General features: G+C 41.2%; 1 protein-coding gene across 1 annotated transcript in view; it reads right to left on the bottom strand.

Annotated features, from left to right (window-relative positions):
* Nucleotides 1–11,507, bottom strand: part of ITGA11 (integrin subunit alpha 11) — a 66,653-nt gene extending 55,146 nt beyond the window's left edge. Inside the window, exons 1-7 of the mRNA XM_018552852.1 lie at nt 11,403–11,507; nt 10,256–10,356; nt 9,821–9,935; nt 6,841–6,968; nt 4,589–4,737; nt 4,252–4,396; nt 1,425–1,593 (exon numbers count right to left, since the gene is read on the bottom strand). Coding sequence (XP_018408354.1) covers nt 1,425–1,593; nt 4,252–4,396; nt 4,589–4,737; nt 6,841–6,968; nt 9,821–9,935; nt 10,256–10,306 — 757 coding nt within the window. The 5' untranslated portion in view covers nt 10,307–10,356; nt 11,403–11,507. The remainder of the gene's footprint in view (nt 1–1,424; nt 1,594–4,251; nt 4,397–4,588; nt 4,738–6,840; nt 6,969–9,820; nt 9,936–10,255; nt 10,357–11,402) is intronic.
* Nucleotides 11,508–19,796: the final 8,289 nt, after the last annotated feature.

The following is a 19,796-nucleotide window of genomic DNA, read 5'->3' as shown; positions in this document are numbered from 1 at the left end:
AGAGGGCGGGTACAATGCTAGTTTACTATTGGCTATTGCAAATTGAAATAGCCAATAGTAAACTCCCAATGCTTTTGAATGGGAATTCGTCTTTTTTCTGTTTTCTGACATGCTCGTGTCAGAATAAAGACACAGCGGGGTTTCTCTTCTTGGCGGCCGGGAGCGGGGGCTCCCAGAGCGCCCGGGGGATTTTTTAAATTTTTTTAATTTTTATTTTTTTACAGCAGCAGAGCCGCCGGACAATAGGAAACTATTGGGCGGAGCTAGCTGTCACTGCTAGCTCTGCACAATCGTTTTCTATTAACTTTTTTCTACTTTTTTCACTCTTTTTCTGTTCTGCTCGGTGCCTCTGAGGGACCGAGCAGAACAGCCGAGCCAAATGCCGCTCGGCGGCATTCGGCTATTCTCTCACTGCTGTTCGGGATCTTTAAGAATAGCCCGAACAGCAGTGAGAAGCCTGCCGGAGGTTCGGCTCAGCCGATCCAGATGTTGGATCGGCTGAGTCGAACTCCTTCTGCACTTCGGGTCAGCCGAACATGCTGAGCATGTTCGGCTGATCCGAAGCCACACGAAGCAAGCCGATGTACGGCTGATTTCAGCCGATATACGGCTGAAATCAGCCGTACCAGCCTGAAGTGAATAGCCGAACAGTGTTCGGCTCACTTCACTTCTGATCGCTCATTCACTCGGCTGCCCTCGGCAGCTTTGTGAATAGACCCCATAGTTTTGCCATCTTGAATAGAAGCAATGAGATGCAGCATGGTACACTCAGAGTAGACTCCTCAGACTCCAGAGGAGTGTAAATAGTTTGTTCAGTTCATAGCAGACAAGCAACATATGAGAAAAGAAGCAACCAAGCTTGTGAATGAGCTGTGCTGGTAGGCATCCCTTATGAGCAAGCGGGGATTGCGCAAGTCAGAAATAGGGAACTGGATGTATTCTCCATAAGACTGTTCTGTATTCTACATTATCTTCAGCCTTCACAGGCTCTATCTCCAGGCAGGGTGACTTATAGCGCCCACTCAATACATTCCAATAACTCCCAAGTACCACTTATCTCCCTACTGACTTCTTTTCAAAGAAATAAATTATTATTCAGTACAATGATGCTTTCTAAAGTGTACAAGTGCTAGGAATTTCTGTAATGACCCTGTGCATAATAGCTAGGACATGGATGCCTAAAAGACTGCTTGAGGACTGTAGGTTGCAATTCTGGCGTCCTCTTGTGGTCTTTGGGCAAATTTCCCATTGCAGTGTATTCATGTATTTTATTTGTAATCTTCACTGCTCTGCCTTTTGTTTTCCACTTTGTTCAGAGTTCATACTGCTTAATTTGTAGAGTATTTTTGAATGTTTGTTATAACTTAAAAATTAAAAAAATTGTTACAGGGATTATAAATATTTCACACGATTTGGAACCATACCTCCTTCTAGACTGAAAATCCTTTCCCCAAGGGCATCCACAATGTCCTTGAGAGCAGCTTCATTTGTCACATTGAAGAAGTGCTTTTCATCTGGGTCACTGGCAATGTATTTGATTTCATTTAGGAAAGCTTTGGGATTAATGCCTCGTCTGTTGTAATATCCAAGGACCTGCATGAGAAGCAGAGAACAATGTCACCTCCTTTTGCTTATTTATTTCTCTTCAGTTGCACAGAACAGTATAACAGAGCCAGGAAAAAGAAATTGGTAAGGGCAGACATGGTGGTGTGTGGGCATCTAGGAGTACAACATAGTCCAGTTGTAAGGAAACCCTGACAGACCACAAATAACCATCTTATTAAAATTCAGTTCATCCAGGTTCTCACCAGTTTCAAATACTCTAAGGCCTGCAAACTCTTCAAGGATATGTCAGAATTTCCAAACAAGCAGTTAAAGCTTGGTGGCATGTATTTTACTTGTGAAGGAAAGCTGAGATTTAACATATTACAGTCTCCAAGTATAACACAGTTATTAAGTAGCTTGAAGAAGAACATAACTGGGGAACGGGGTGCACAGGAAGCAGTTGCCATAATGCATGTACATACCGGTACTGTGTTTCCCCGAAAGTAAGACCTACCCCGAAAGTAAGACCTAGCGCTATCTTCAGGGATTTCTGTAATATAAGACCTACCCCGAAAATAAGACCTAGTTCGGGGTAGGTCTTGTATTACAGAAATCCCTGAATTGCCATCAGAGCAGAGAGCGGAGAGCGGACAGCTGCAGCCAGGTAAATATAAGACATCCCCCAAAAATAAGACCTAGGGTCTTTTTTCTTTGAAAAAAATATATAAGACAGTGTCTTATTATCGGGGAAACACGGTACATACGTACACACATTAGATGGTCACTGAAGATGTAACACCTGCATGTGTGCTCTGGAGTTACATTATCTCAGCACCCATGTCCATTCTCGGCATTTTAAAGATGATGGGAATGGACCGGGACTGTACACTGAACTGCATATGCACACTGTCAGCGAACAGATAAGAAACATTTGTAACTACTCCGGTAAATTAGTTTTCCGGCAGAAGACTTAGAAAACTGGAAAATTTTTGTTAGCCAAGTTAGGTTCTATTTTAAAGTATACCTACAGCCCAATATTCTTTGTTATCTATGCAACATTGGGGAGATTTCCTTTCACTTACTGCCACTGGCATTGATTTACTAAAAGCAAACAGGCTGTTCACTTTGCAAGGGAATTTTCCATTAGCTTAGTGAATATGGGAAAACAAGCATTTTGCAAAGAATTCCTAACATATGAAAAAAACAGAAAAAAAACAGTAGGTTTGCTTGCACATAATTGGGTAATGGAAGTCAGCAGAGCTTTACCTCATTCACTAATCTAAGGGGAAAGTTCCTTGCAAACTGAATCTGTTCTATTTTTTAATTCACCCCACTGCTGGAATGAAAAAATGCCTATTTGCCTTTAGTAAATTAACCCCACTGACACCTCAGGAAGTAAAATGAAATCTGAGAAAAAAATCCCACATAGTTACATAGTTTGTAAGGTTGAAAAAGACACAGGTCCATCTAGTTCAATGTGTATGTGTATGTTTTTATGAGAGTCCTGTATATTTTGTGAACTGAGAAAATCTTCTAAATGTTTTTGGAACTTACCTATCCTCTCAGCTAATACCACCAACTGTGTGGGAGTTCCACTTTTTGTTCTGCTCCGACAGTAAAAAAGCCCTTACGCAGTTTAAAAATAAGTCACCTCTCATCCAACTCTCATCTTGTTCAGCGTCCTTATCTTAAACAGTTTATTCCCCATAATCCACTCCTGATTGACAGATTTGTATCTTGCGATCATATCACCTCTTAAGCGACTCTTCTCCAACGAGAACAAGTTCAATTACTTTTATCATTCTTCATAACTTAGGTCCTCCACCCCCCTTATTAATTGTGTTGCCCTTCACTGAGATCTTTCTAGTTCAAGGACATCCTTCCTGTGGATTGGTGACCAAAACTGAACTGCATACTCAAGATGAGGCAGAACCGGTGTTTTGTAAAGTGTTAGAATTACAGTTTTATCTCTTGAAAAAAATATAATTTTAATGCATTTCAGTATCCTGCTGCAGGGAAGCGAATTTTGGCTGATTCAGCAGGAATTGTCTGAAATTCGCTACATTGGTGACCCAATTCCTTCAGTAGAAGTCGATCATTAGATCGCCTTTTGCCAAAGTAACATGTTGGAAAATATTTGGCCAAACAGCTCTGTTTGGATATTCTCACAGCGGCTGCCGTAGCCGGAGTATAATGGAATCAGTGGATGGAGGAATCTGTTCTATTTTTTTCATTCAGCTCACTGTTTGAACAAAAAAAAAATACCCTACTTCAGTCTGTAGTCTACCAGATCTTTTTCCATCACCAATTTCAAAAGAGGGGTACATCGCTTCATAATGTTTGCTCCCAAATTCATGACTTTATTTTTTTTCAATATTGAACCTCATCTGCCACATATTTGCCCACCCTTCAGTTTTATGAAGGTCTCTAGTTGTCACCAGAGTAGGATGGAACAGCCACTGGGACACATAAACAGCAATAAAAACTTGACAGGAGTTTTAAACATTTTCTCCAAAACTAAAACTAAGAAACACATTTTGACTTTAGATACACTTTAAAACTCTGTGATAAACCATATATAGTATATGTTACTTGCACTTGTTCATAATAAGTGGTGGTCGTCCAGTAGAGGTCCTGCACTATATCTCTTCACCCAATAGTCTCTGTGGTAATAACCCCATGCAGTGTTTTGGGAGAATTACTTACAGCCACAGCATAGCGTGTTATGTTGTCTCTTTCACAGGTCTCTATCACTCTTTGTAGATCAGGGCTGTCATGAGATTCTCCATCAGTAATAACAATCATCACTTTTTTCGCTCCTTTTCTTCCACCATGCTGGAATGCCTCAGTGCTATAGAGAGAGGACAACTATTAGGCCTAGTTAAACATTTATTTGACATACTCTGGTGTGTAATATTCCATATCAATCAACCGGGTGCTTCCATTTCTTCATCTGTCTTTCCATACAGGCATATACTGTAGAAACATGGACAATATACACTTTTTGGACAGAAAGAATATTTGTATGTTTGTGTATTCTTACCATGCTTTCTCAATTCCCAGTGCCGTACGAGTCTCCGTTCCCCCCCTCTGCTCAATGCGTTTTGCTGCGTCCACCACCTCATTCACTGAGCGAAAGTCATTCAAGTAAAACTCATGGACCACCTCTTCCCCGTACTGCAATACTCCCACCTGTCACAAGGAGGAGAGATTATTAAAGTGAAACTCCATGCAAAAAGCTAGATACATGGTTGAAATGCAAGCACATTTACTGTTTTATCTGCCAATTGATTTGTGATTTTGGCCAGTTATTTATTAGGACAGCATCAGCCAAGGCACCAATATGCAAAACAAGGGTCATTGCCAGCCAGTTATGTGTGCATACATGCAGGCAGGGCCGGCCTTAGGGGTGGCAACAAAGGCGCCCGGCGGCCGACACAGCTCGTCCTCAGGGCGGCTTCTCTCCTATTCACTGCTGGCCATACGACATGACATCGCTCCCTCGTTCCCCCTCCCTCCCCAGGGGGGGACGCAGGAGGGAGCGCTGCCTGCTGTCAGGATGGCCGAGCGGTGAGGGGGAGAGAAGCCACGCCCGCAGCTGTAAGAGCGGGGAGGCGATTGGAGCCGCTGTCATCCTGTCAGTTCCAGGATGAGAGCGGCTCTGTGCGTGGCCGATATTTACCGGTCCAATTTTGTGAGAAGGACAAACACTGGAGCGATCGTCTGATCACTCCGGTGTTTGTAAATAACTGGGGACACATAGTACACACAGTTATGAATGAACAGGATGTGATTTACATCACAGACTGTTCATTCAAGATTTCCTCAATGGGGAGTAGCACTCGGTACAGAGGCTCCTCCCCATTCAGAAATGGCGGATAGTAAATATTTTACTATCAGTGTCTGAATGAATGGGACGCCTTGCATGCATGGCATCATGTAACGTCATGCTGCCCGCCTCCAAGATGGTGGCACGCATTCACAGAACATGCCGGTGGCCAACATGGCTGCCGCACATTCTCAAACAAAATATTATGTGCCTGAATACATGTTACGTATATTCGGACATATAGTAATTCATTCATTTTACACATAGTCTAGGTTTTGTGTTCTGTTTTCTATTTTTACTTTTCTAGATGCACTTACTTGAAGAAAGGGTCGGCATGAAAATCTGACACTTTATTTTTATAGACTCTATTTTAGTTTAACATTTATTGTTTGCCTTCTGTTGTTTTATTTGATAAGAATACTTATATTGCGCCTACAAGTTTAATACCTTTGAATAAAAGTTTTATTTTTATCATACTTTTTAATATATGTTTCTTTGTGGCTTAACAAAATAGGAGTCTTTAAATGGTGCAGATATTGCGAAAAATGGGTGTGGTTACTGTGGGTGTGGCCACTGAGGGGTGTGGTCACAGAGGGGCGCTGTAAAGCTTTCTCGCACAGGGTGCCTAAAGGCCTAAGGCCGGCCCGGCACACATGTTTGCGCAAACAAACTAATTTACACACACATGCAACATGGGAGTGCAGGTGCACAGCACTAGATGTTACCCTGCAACTTGAACCTCAACTGGGTTCTGCTTTTCCATTGCTGATGTGGCCTGCCTTTGGACTTGCTCTGTCTTCCTGTTTTTGACCTTGGCTTGTTCCTGATCACGGTTTGTCTCTGCTGACTCTCAGTGTGGCCTGCCTCCTGAAAACAATAATGCCTTCTACCCTGCCTGCTGTCTGTCTTCTTGGGTACTGACCACCTCTTTTCCAGATCATGCTTCCAGCCTGCTGTGCGCTCCAGTGTCCTTGTCAGCTGCCTTCCAAGCTGCCTCTCCACAGTGACCTTCCTGTTGGTCTGTACTAGTAGCGCACAGTCAAACCTTCCTCTAGATGGAAGCTTCCATAGACTGGACTCCTGTCAACTAAGAACACTCTGGTATGTGATAGTATTCTTGTAACAAACATGTTTGCTTGTCCGTAAGATCACTCTGCTACTTACTGATTTAGCTTTACAGCTTTCAGGTTCAGCTACTGGCTAATTTAACAGAAGTGATAATGCTCATTCAACAACCAATTAAAGGATACAGAGGAAGTGTAATTATCTAATCAGTAACTACATATGTCACTTCTCTTGTGCAGTGCAAACTGTGTATGTAAATCACAACAATAGCTGTACAGAATTACAAAGTCTTTGGCAGGTAACACATTAAACATATAGTCACTTCAACAGTTTGCCTGGAATTTCAGAAAAGTCCAACAAGGCTTTGTAACACAAAACTTTCTTACACTTTGCTTCATTACCTGAATCTGGCCCGGAGCAATGTAAAATTTCTGTAGAATACTGATGAGAAAACCCTGAACCTCTGTCCATGGGTAAATGCTGTTTGATCCATCCAGAACAATAACAATATCCATGAATGTTGGGCATCCTGAATAAAGGAATAGTGTTCAGTTAGTCTGTAATTACTCACATGTCCAGCACCAAGTTTTAAACATTTGTTAAAGTCAAAAGCCAACTAAAATATAACTTTTGGGTGGGAGCAGACAGTAAATCATCCATCTGTTTCTTATATCTCTTGAAAACGCAAATAGTGAGATTTCCTTGCAGCAGTTTGTCTCCCAGTAAGCCATAACATAGATTTTTCACTGGCATTGCCAGTTATTGGTTTACTTTCCATTATGGAGAGTTCATCAGCTTTTGATTTGCATGGCAGTTTGGCAGAACTGGGAACTCTACTAAGGATAATTCAACAATTTAATCATCAAGCGATCATTCAATTTGCGAGGAACTGAAATATCCTTCATAAAAGCAGCTGACTTTTAAAGTGACCCTGTCACAACTTAAAAAAACTGCAAGTTAAAGCACAGAAAAATTCAGTATTTTACATGCTTATATGCAGTGTTTTTCATTCACTTGCAATGTGCCTTTAAACTTGCTCCCTAGAACAGCTCTCTCCCTCCTTGTAGGTCATTGCTGTCTCCTCTTTAGGGATTGTCTAATTACTGTCTGTGCCGACCCAGCTTTATCGCCCCTCCTTTTATGTAGCTCCAGGGGGAGTACCATACCTGAATACTATAGTAGGTCATTTGAGTGAGAGTCATGTGTCTGCTGTAGCTGTGGAAATCATATCCAAGATGATGGCCCCCAGCAGCAGTTTCAGAGCTTTTAAAATACCTTAAAGTGACACTAAACTCAGGAGCTGAATCTTCAAAATGCATTCAAGTACCTTAACTATTAACAAAAATGTATCTTATTTGTGTATCACTTGGCTGTAGAACCTTAAAATCATCTCTGCCTTGGTGCTGACAATGTCTTTACTTCTGGAGGGGGGGTACTTTTGTTCCCCATGGTCCCTGGGTGTGTTGTAAAGTAGCCACCTCTCCAAGCTCACTCCTGTGGCAGACTACAATCTCAATTGTAGTTAGCTAAAGTGTATTGAGATTGTAGTCCATCACGGAAGTGAGCTTGGAGCAGTGGCTACTTTACAGCACACACAGGGACCATGGGACCATGGGGAACAAAAGTAGCCCCCCTCCAGAAGGAAGAACAGTGTCAGCACCAATTCAGAGATGATTTGAGGATCTACAGCCAAGTGATACACAAATAAGATACTTTTTTTTATAGTTAAGGTATTTCAATGAATTTTTAAGGTTGAACTCCTGAGTTTAGTGTTACTTTAAATTCACATATAATATTATAGGAATATTTTTCTTGAAATTAATGGATAATTATGGCGACCGGATCTTTTTAACTTGTTTATAATCTTAATGTGTAATAAGTATGGCTATAAACTAAATACATTAAGAAGAGGATTTATTTCATCAGCTTTAAACTAAAATATTAATTTAGCTATACTGTATATGATAAGTCTAATAGACTAGATCAGGGCTCAAAATTTCCACTCGCCTGCTCGCATTTTGCGAGTAAAAATAAAGTGAGGGCAAGTGGAAATTTGGGTCTCCAAGTACCGGAGCCGGTACTATGTGGCCCGCAGACAGCTGACATGTCAGGCACGCGATCACAGACCACGTACCTGACTTGCGGGAGAAGCTCCACGGTCTGCATCTGTTTCAGATGCAGACCGTAGAGCTGCCCCTGTCGGCTCCGGCTTCCTTCGGCCGGAGTTCTGACAGTTCTGAGCTCCGGCCGAAAGCAGGGATGTATTAGTTGTGTGTGGGGGGAATGTTATTATTATATTTGTGCGGGGGCGGGGGCTAACGTTGAGTAGTGTATTTATATGTTTTAGTGTATGTGTATATTAGGCCCCAATTTACACCTATATTTCAGGGATTAGGGATTCCTGCATCTGGAACTTGCGTTTTCCTGCAGGAATCCCTAATCTGTCGTTTACAAGCGGCAACTATCATAAGATAAGAGGGTGTGTTTAGGGGTGGGGTTAATGTCGGGGCAGGGGAGGGGTTAGGTGGGGCAACTGGTGGCGAGTAACTCTTAAGCCCTGGCTAGTAACTCAGGACTTGAAATTTTGAGCCCTGGACTAGACCATTGTTGGACACACAGTGTATACCGTATTTTATGCTGCAGTTGGCTACTAATTCTATCACCCTTTCTGAGAAATCACTTAGATAAAGTGATTGAAACAGAAAATGCCTGTATTGTCTATTAGTCTCTAATAAAATGTAAACCTTGATGGACATAAGCATCTAAAAATCATGTCTCAAACAAGCTTCCTTCCCAGTAGTGCTGCACATAGATTGTGTTTTACTGTTCCCTATTCCAATCAGTGGAAGTCTGTCAGTCGGCTCAATACAGTCTCTGGATGGCTTATCCTGTTCATTCAGTAGTTCCTCAACAAGGGTCCAGATAAAGGAGGGGAGGCAAACATCAGGCCTGCAGCCAAGGTAAAACTACATATCCCGTTAGGCATTGCAAGACTCTGAAGCCACAAGCATGACTTCCAGAAGCAGATACATTATGAGATTTAGAGTTTCACCACAGCTGGAGGGCTGAAGTTTAGGTACCCCTGAAATAAAACTCAGATAGCCACTAGAGGAAGCATCTCCAAGTACATGTATAAAATAGGCTCATGGGAATTTCGAAAAGAAAGCAATTTAAAAGAGTAAAAATTACTTTCTTAAACACATATCTTAAAATGCATTAGAGCTGCAGCTAACGATTATTTTCAACATCGATTAGTTAGCCGATTATTAAGTTCGATTAATCGGATAAACAATAAATTACACACAGATCATACACTTTCATTTCCATACAATTCCCTTCAATCAAACTATATACTGAACTGAATGCATACAATTGCCTTACTTTGCAGTGCAGGGGCCACGATTCTAGAGAAACGGAAGTTGGCGTTGACTCTGGAGCACATCCCAGTTGTATAATAGGAGCTTCCACACTCATGAGACCACAAAGGGCTGCAGGCCTGAAACATGGTAACACTGTTACTAAACATGTAAAAACACTGGATAGGTTAAATATTGATTAATATTAATTGGCAGCCAAGTTAACATGATAGAAAGAAGCCCAGGCAGGATGCGCTCAAACTTGAGCCAAGACAAGACAATTTGCAGAAACAGCCTTAAATACAGGTCACATGTCATGCTGCAAAGATGATTGGGAGGTTGAGGGACAGTATCTGCTGTAATTATCTGCTGCAGATACTGTAAGCAAAGAAAGATTCAGGCAGGGCATATAGTAGAATGAGACTATATAAAGCCGTCTCAGGATACAGTAAAATCTTACCACAAAGCTATTATCTTTAGGGTTTGTGACTAAGCTCATTCCCAAGCGCATGTTATCCTTTCGTTCCGACACGTTGGACAGCGTCACCCTGCCTGAGAGACCTCCAGTTACCAGAGCAACAGACCTCTGAGACCTCCTTAGAGACCTGAGAAACCTCTGAGTTACCACAGAGACCTTAGATACTGCCACATAAACCTGAGCATTAATACATGAAGTGCTTGCCTTTGACACCTGGTTGAGAGGCCAAAGCAAGCATAGTAATTCTACTAGCATCATTGTGCTCAGAGGAACCAAGTAGTCTCTGCCGATGTAGTCTATGTGGACATGTACAACCTGCAAGTCAAGACCAATGTTTTTGTAGTCCACAAGCTATTAACTGCGGCAGAAATCCTATTGGGCCTACAAGGAGTTAAACTTTGTGCCAAATAAGATATCTCTAATTACTTAACCAAAATTTTACTTGTATTGGGAACGTTAACCATTTTGGCATCACAGAAGAATGGTGAAATAGCAATTACATCCATGGAGTGAATGGCACAATGATGCCTCAGTCATAGGAACTTGTAATGTCTAACTTTTATATTTGGGTAACACCAAAGATTTTATTACATAGAAGATTGAGAAGAACATTTTAGAGCTTATTGGATGCCATAATTGAAAGTGTAAGTTGATGCCACTGCAATTTTTCTCAAAAGACTTACTGACCTTTCCATCAAAGTGCCAAGCTATCAAGTCAATAGGCAATACACATCAATTTTGTAAAACAGTAAATGCTAATAATTCTTAGAGATCTGTGTGTCCATTTCCTATCCCAACTTGCATTTAGGAGAGAGTGTGATGGCTGAGAATGCAGTTTTAAATATATCACACAACACTGAATCATGATTTTGTATTCAACTGATACTAACAATAGTTAGCAAGTGGCAAGGTTTCCTTATGTAAATGGTGGTTGACTGTTTGGGCTTTTACATGTGATCAGCATATAGTTACTTTTACTTAACTTGAATATTTGTCAGATGAGTATATATTGCCTATTAAAGTTCTATGGTACATGTCCAGCAGGAGCTGGAATATAACCAATATATTGTGGTTTTGCTAGAATAGGCTAAATATGTAAATATTATACTAATATTCTAGTGTCACCTACCAATTCCAAGCTTGTTACAGTCATTTGTCGTGTCGTTGGTGACGGAACACCTATATATGTCACCTGTCTTCTGTGGTCCATTCTGATCAAAGGGGGCTCCAACCAGCAACCTGTATAAAGTACATAACATAACATTGCATACCAATTACAAGTAGGTCAATGCAGGTGGTCCTCTCATTAGTGCATCCTGTTTATTTGGCTATCCTGCCACTCAGGAAGTTTCAATATTAGCATGATTGTGGCTTTGTGAACATTTCCTTCTATGTTACATATGAAGGACAGATTCAGTATATTACGAAAATGCATGAGTCTATAATGAAAACTGACATTTACATTTTGGGTGCAAATGGCTTCTCATGTAACTGAAAGTCTTTGATGGAAACACTTCTTCATCTTAGATTCCAGCTCTGTCTATTTTACAGATCCAAAGTTTGGCATAGTCACTGAGCATCTGGGTCTTTAAAAAATGTTTATAGCCAATTTAGACACAGTCCATCTTGCCAACTGCCCAGTCCACCCTAAGTATTCTGTCACTGCCTCAAACATAAGAGAGCAGTGGAAGAGAAAGCTGATTTACTAAAGGCAAATAGGCTGTTCACTTTGAATGGACATTTTCTCTTTGTAAGGGAATTTTCCCTTAGCTTAGTGAATGAGGTAAAGCTCTGCTGACTTCAATCACCCAATCATGTACAAGCATCACTACCGTTGTTTTAAATTCTCTTTGCACATGATTGATTAGGTATTCTGTGCAAAGTGAATCTTCCTCACATTCACTAAGCTAAGGGAAAATTCTGTTGCAAAGAGAACAGCCTATTTGCTTATAGTACATCAACCCTATAGTCCTGGTATTGTAAGTATTTTTACTTGGCTGAACACTGGATACAATTTTAGCCTATATAATGGCAATACTCTACGTTTTCCAATGGCACCATAATACAGTGGTCATATATGTAATTGAGTGTTACTGAGAAGTAATTGATACAGTCCTTTAAGAATACAAAAATAAAACTACCAAAGTAGCTTTAGCAGAGCAATAATACTGTTTCCCAGATGACTGGGCTGCTTCCAAAAGGCTTAATGTGCTCATGTCCAGCCAACTGTTTGAGATATTTGTGCGTCACTGATCTAAGCTGGATATGTCATGCCACATAAATTTATGGAATATGGAATGTAATCAAAGAAAATTTAAATGTAAAATTAGCATGTGAAGCATGGTTATGTCCCTTGGCTAACAAATTACTCATAGGGCCTAATTTACTCAAGTAAGAAGCTAGGTGAAGTGCACTTTAAACATCCAATCATTTAAAGAAGAAACTCAATTGTTAAAAATGATGCTGGACATGATTGGTTGTTTGAAGTTAAAGGAGTGGGGAGAGTGAAAAAGGAGTGGGGAGAGTGAAAATTATGGGGAGAGTGAAATACAGTCTTCCCCATAATTACAGCCGATGTGTGACACTGCAGCTGTCACACGTCAGCTCTGTAGATTGGGAAATGAGCGCTCAAATACCTCCGATCCCGCATTTTCTGATCTTCTTCCCGCAGAGAATCACTCCCCGCAGGGATACCCCTCTCCATTCCTCCAGTGTTGACTGTCAATCAGCCGGCGGGGTGGATCCCGACAGCATTGTCGTGATCCTTCCCGGCCGCAGCACGGCTTTGCGCTTTCAGCAACGGGCACTATATGCTAAGTTTTGGGTCACAGGAGGACATTAGTAAATGTCCTCCTGTGATCCTTAAGAGAACTATGGCCAAAAAAGATTGGGCCATAGTTCTCTTTTAATATAGGTTCACTTCATCTACTATTACACTTTAAAGTGAACCAGTACTTTGGCCATACCCGCTAAAATAACATGTTCATTTAAAAGGAAGGGAACACAAAGATTCAGGACTGCTTAAGAAATAGACAGTTCTATGAGGAAATGTGCCTGTACAAAATAGCCATTTATCAGGTCCAAGTGCTGCCAGGATTATGCATATCTAGTAGGCTGAATTTCATACAGGGATCTTGTGTGCTCTGAGGCTTTTGCTTGCAGTCTCTTCTCTAAAGTGAACCTGGTACCCTAGATCAGTGCTTCTTAAAGTGTGGGTCGCGACCCCATATGGGGTCCCGCAAGTGAACGGGGGGGTCGCGATCCGAGCCAGGACAGCCATCAGGGGGGTACGGCTGGTATTTGTGTGAGGGGCCCAGGCGGCCGAGGAGGCCTGCGCTCCAAGCTAGATTGTTTTATAATTTGCAGTGTAGTGTAGTTTTTAAGGTCGCGGCCCCCCCTGTGCACTTGGTACCTTCCTGAGCACGTGTGCGCAGGAAGGTTTTTTTTTTTTACATTGACTGAACTTTCTTTAACCCAGCAGCAGTGGAGCACAGCTGCTGGATGTAAAGGTAAGGAGGGGGAGGGGACTTATTAGTACTGACTGACTGACAGACTGACTTCCTAGATAGTGTACATTACAGGTTCCGTTTATGAGAAAATTCAATGGTGAATCTAGAAAATGTAGGCCATTTTTGGGGGGAAATTGCAAGGTTTAAAATTATCTGAATATGTAAATGGTGATTTGTCCAATAGGTGGGATATGCCACAGGTTATAAATCCTGACTTTCTGGATTCATTAATTGTGCAAGCTGCCCATACACTGCTGGAATTTCAGGTGATTTCTGTGAATACGCCGAAGTTCAAACTGTGAGTGGCCCTGTCGGCCCCACCAGGCTCAACAAACTTTGATTAAAAAAACTGAAGGAGGCAGGCGGAAACTTGTCAGCTGCAAATTGAAAATTGTCAGCCAATCAGCTGCAGTCACCATTCAGGTATTCAAGCTGCTGCTTGGATACAATAGCCAGAAGCGGAGATCCCTCCACCTACAATATTTACTGTGGATAGGGGAATTTAGCATTTTTCTCTCATTCAGCTTGAGACAACATGTATGGCTAGTTTGAAAAAGAAATAAAGTGACAAAAAAAATAAAAAAATAATCAAAAGTCTGAAATGCGACGTGCAGTGTACACACTCAGCCCGTTTATGGCATCTCTAAGATGGGCCGGGTGCCAGGGAGGATGTAACTCCTGTGCATATGCACAGGAGTTACATCCTCAGTGGCCACCTAATGGCTGAACAGGATGCCTGAGAACTGGGAAGTGGCAATGGCACAGATGACGGCAGCGGCGGTGCATACTTGCACATTTAGGCAAAATCTCACCCAGCTCATAGCAGTTTACTACCGTGTTAAACTGCCACTGCCGTCACTCCCACTATCAGTTTGATTTTTAAACACACACGGACTACATTGAAGCTTTAAATAAGTCTGGAGGTATTCTTTAAGATATATGAACTAACTGCACAGCTATTCCTCTATGGATGATATTTGCCAAAATCACACTGGAAAGCCTCCCAGGAGTATTGAAGCTGCTTAGTGCTATCTAGAAGCAGATATATCAGAGCCATGAGTCTGCAAATCATAATTTTTATGTTCTGCTCTAAAACACATAATGGTTGGAAATTGTTTTTGGCAGTGACTTTGTGCATTTTATACAGGTAATAATTCTAATCACTGACGGATAAGCCATACGTGAATTTGCTAACATACTGTTTTAGCTAACAGTAAAATGAGAGGATCATTCAGTTATCAATGTGCATTTCAATGGCAAAGTCTTGTTTATTTCTGTGCTAGGGTGCCTTGGCTCTATCACTTCCCCATCACATTAACACAAAAAAAGACAATATAGACATTGGAGAGTAGCATAGTTCTTTCTGAATTTAGGAATGAAGTACAAACCAGACCAAAGAAAAAGAAAATTGTACAAATTGGTGCAGAGAAAAATTGATGTTCACACAGAGCGGAGTCTCACTTTGCTTGCAACAATTCCTCCATCTGAACCACTTTATAGGGTAGTATATACCCAGCTCTTGAACTATTCTGAGTAATATCAGCTATTATAAGCAGACCATTTTCAAGAGATGTCTGATTCCTCCCAGGTGATTTTAATCAGAAAAACAGAGAGAGAGAGGGGGAGAATTTCTGGAGAAGATTATTATATAATGTATGGAATGGGACATGTGCAAAAATATGCTGCATATGGTACAAAGGCTAAGAATGACACGACAACAACTTTATAATGTACTAGCAAAAAGAAAAATAATACAAAATGTGTCAGGGCTGTATTTACCATAATAACATACTCATATGTCCATGCCTTGGGCTTTTTCTTATTAATACAAAATGTGTCAGGGCTGTATTTACCATAATAACATACTCATATGTCCATGCCTTGGGCTTTTTCTTATTTTGCTTCCCTCTTCTGGCTACTTCTTAACAATTTGTTTAAATTCAGCGGTTCAGGCCTGTCCCTTTAATAAGACAGCCTGAGGCTAGTGCCTTAGGCAGCATCTCTTTGGGTCACATGGGGTCTCCCCCCTTCCCCCGCCACCTCAGGTGGCAAAAAGGATGGTGATACCTTCGCAGCATAGAAAGGGGTTTAGGGAATGTTAAAAGAAGTCATGCTATGTGCTATTATCGTAGGTCAGTCGATGTGCATTTCCAAAGGTCAGTCGATCTGGGGCCTACACAGGGCTCCTTCTCTTTGCTCCCATGGGTGAACAGAGTGGGACTTCCTTAACCTCTCTGGCGGTATTCCCGAGTGTGGCTCGGGGTTAATTTTCTGTACCAAAGCGGTACCCCCGAGCCACACTCGGGATTGCACAAAAGTGTCACTTACCTTGTCCCTGCGAGCCCGCGGTGTCCTCTGCTGTGTGCGCCCGGCCGATGCCGGCATTTGGCTTTCCGTTTAGTTTTCGGCATCACAGGGGGGGCGGAGCCCGGCGGGAAATTCAAAAGTGAAAACATGACATTTACACAGAATACACACAATACAATGTAATCTGCTATGATTACATTTATGTATCAAATCATTTCACTTCAATTTTGTCCCTAGAGCTTTGTCCAATGCCTTGCCTGCACTTTTACTGTTCTCTCTGCCTGGAAACTTGAGAACGTCCATGGCATCCAAAAAGCGTCCCTTTAGGTCAAAAGCGGTTTTAGACCAGGTAGAAAACAGCCATAATAAATTAGAATCACTTGCAGAATTGAGCGATAGCGATTCGTTGAGAAATTCGTCATCAGACACTGAAAGTAACGACAGCGACGATTCTGCGACCGAGCTCAGTGACGTGCGAACTTGGTACTCTATTGACTGTGGTACGGATCACGCAGCGCCCCCAGAATTCCCATTTACTGGACCATTTTTTAAAATTATTATATTATAATTATTTATTATATTATAATTTTTTTATTTCGTGTTTCAAACTTTATCATATACGGGATGTCTATTAGACTCTTGTTTGGACAGATTTAGGTGAGTTATTCCTAAAATTTACTAAGAATTACAGGCCTACAATATAAAACAACACATTTCCATGAAAAACAATGTAACGCTTTGGCATGCAAAAATACTGCATAATCATACTGCCAGGGAGGTTAAACAATCTTTATAACAGACTAGGCACTAATGGATAAGAAGACATGTTTTGACCAAGTTGGATTTTGATTACAATCCATTACCATTTCCTCTAGTCAGTGCATACATATAGTACATCACAAAACAAACCCATTTAACTACAGCTATAACAAACAAATGTTTTAAACCAGATTATGAACACATTACACTACTTGATTTATAATATAGTAACACTATTGCACATGTAGCGCTCACCCCCTAAGGAGCCGCTGAATAACCGGATATTTCTATCCCCCTGCACCAATGTACCGCCCAAACCGTGGATCGACAACACACCAACACACCTTGGAACAGTTTTATAACAAATTTACTGGCAAATTTACTGACATTACAGGAGGACCTGGATAAAATAGGGGAGTGGGCATTAATGTGGCAGATGAGGTGATTACAGATGCACTTTTTAACTGCATATCTATAAGAGACCTCTGTCTGTCGGCCTGGGCTTCGGCCAGTTTCAGAATGGTTTGACCTAGTTCCTTCTGAATATTCTGCATTCCCAAGATGGTTTCGTATAGCTCACGCTGGTTCTGCATCAACTGAGTGATTTCATTTCGAATAACTGTATCAGGCGGAGCTGACATTATATCCTGCTCTCCTGAACTGACCTCCAACTCATCTGTGAATTCAGAGTCACCTTCATCCGAATAACACTCTCTTGATTGCAGATCATAACATACCTAACCTGTTGCAAATATGAAAAAAAATGATCCTCTATTAATTAGGTAACAAATTTATCCAAACATAAATGAATTAGGTGACAAAAGATATTCTGTAACCATGATCAAAAGACTTACCTTCTGTACTGCATTTACTGTATCCATATGGAACTGAAGGACTGTCAATGCAAGATTATGTGGACTCAAAGAATATAGAAATTTTACACCTAAAGCACGCCATACACAATTCTTTCTCCATTTTATATCATGTATACTATTCACTATGTTTTATATTTTTAAAGCATAACTCCAGCCTGTTTTTTAAATTACTAATGCAGTGTGCTCCCAAAAGCTATAGCCTTCTCCTTTTTTAACCGGTCACCTGAAGCCACTTCACTGCACTGCATGGCTGGTTAAAGTTCTCTGATGTCATTACTCAGCAGTCCTACATTGTGCAGGAGGAAGGCAAGGGCCTGCCCACAACCTGCAGCATTGTAGAGCCGAGAAGAGAGCCAGCTGGTGGGGGAGGAATAAGGTAAGTATTTGTATTTATTCTTCCTCCCTAGCGGAACAAACATTTAACCCATGCAGTGTATGCGCATGTCTGGAGTTGGGCTTGGAGGTCTATCTACTAGTGACATAATTATATATGAGTCCAACCACTTCCCAGGAAGTATATGGACATGGGAGGGCTGGAAGTTAATTCAGCTCATTGCTTTGTCCTGCATGCGTAAAGCACAAGTTTTCTTTGGGAATTATATTAACACTAGCAAATTTTCGTGGAATAAGATAGATGATTCTTTAACACCCCTGCACTCATTATAACACACACACATCAGAACTGGTTTTTGTGCACCAGTAAAAACAACCAGTGCAGCTTTCCGATTTTGAGGCTATTGGTTTTTATAAAGGTCTGTCTACTTTAAGGCAGTCAAGAAGCTGGTACAGAACAGTCATAATGACCGATGAGTCTAATGTGTTTCTCTGGGTTTCAGAATTTTAAACACGGCTCCAAGCTTTATTAATTATGCCAAAAAAGGAAAAATGAAAAAGAGAAGCAAAGAGTAATGGAAAACTGGATTATAATACGAACCCAGTAAAAATAAATGGATATACTGTACTTAGAGTACAAATATGAACAACGTCATGAAGAGGTATGCAAGATTCGGAAGTTTGAGAAAAGCCACAAGTGACAGGCAGACAAAGTTTGTGGGTTGCACAGAAGTTTGAGGTTAATAGCATCAGTCAGAATAAGATTGTTTTAACAGATTAAGGACAGTGTCATATTCCCCTACAATATTTTTTAGGTTATGACTCAAGTTGGGTGCTGTGTGAAGAGCATAAACTTGATTAATGGGCGGCTTAATTTACACAAATGCTACAAGGATTGGTAATCACCACTTTCCAGGCAATTTGCCACTTTTTCAATATAGGGCAAAGTGACAGGTTTTCTTGGAAGCCCACCTCACCTGCCACTGATAATCACCTCTGCTTTGTTCCTATGTTGGAGCCCTAGATCGAATTCCTATGTATTGCAAAAGCTAGCCATATATACATACATAAACATCTCTCCTTCAGCCCATGGGCTCAACCAGAGAAAATCAATAGATTCCTCCATCTATGCTAACAAGTGTTGACCGAGGAATCTCCAGTGCTGACTATTGTATTAAGACAACCATGATACCCAAAGCTATCTGAATATCCAAACAGGGACAGATAGGATGCAGTCACTATCATCGGAAAATTTTCCACACCGCTCAGTCGATTTTTAAATTGCCTTTTATCCATGAGTTTGTGACATCGGGGCCACCCACCACTCGAATTTCAGCCGATTCCAGCTTTCAATTGACGTCTGTGTGCCTATTGGGGAGATTTACCTCAGTTCCTGCACCTTTAAAGTCAACTCAAGATGCTCTTAATTAAATGTAGCTCAAACATTATTAAACATCAGGGTAGTGCTAAACATAGACACTTCAAGTGACACTAAACTCCCCATGGTCCCTGTGTGTGTTGTAAAGTAGCCTCCAATCTCACTCCTGTGATAGACTACAATCTCAATACAAAATTATTAAACCAAATGTGAGATTGTCCATCTGGTACCAGACTTAAGGCGGTGGCTACTTTACAACACACACAGGGAGCATGGGAAAAGAAGGAAGGACAGTGTCAGCATGCATTCAGAGATGACCTGAGGATCTACAGCCGAGTGATACAGAAATAGGATACATTTTT

The sequence above is a fragment of the Nanorana parkeri genome, unplaced genomic scaffold, assembly GCF_000935625.1.
Source record: "Nanorana parkeri isolate BGI_ZX_2015 unplaced genomic scaffold, ASM93562v1 scaffold98, whole genome shotgun sequence".
NCBI lineage: Eukaryota > Metazoa > Chordata > Amphibia > Anura > Dicroglossidae > Nanorana > Nanorana parkeri.
Note: the sequence above shows the minus strand (reverse complement) of the source record. Positions and strands in the feature narration are given on the sequence as shown.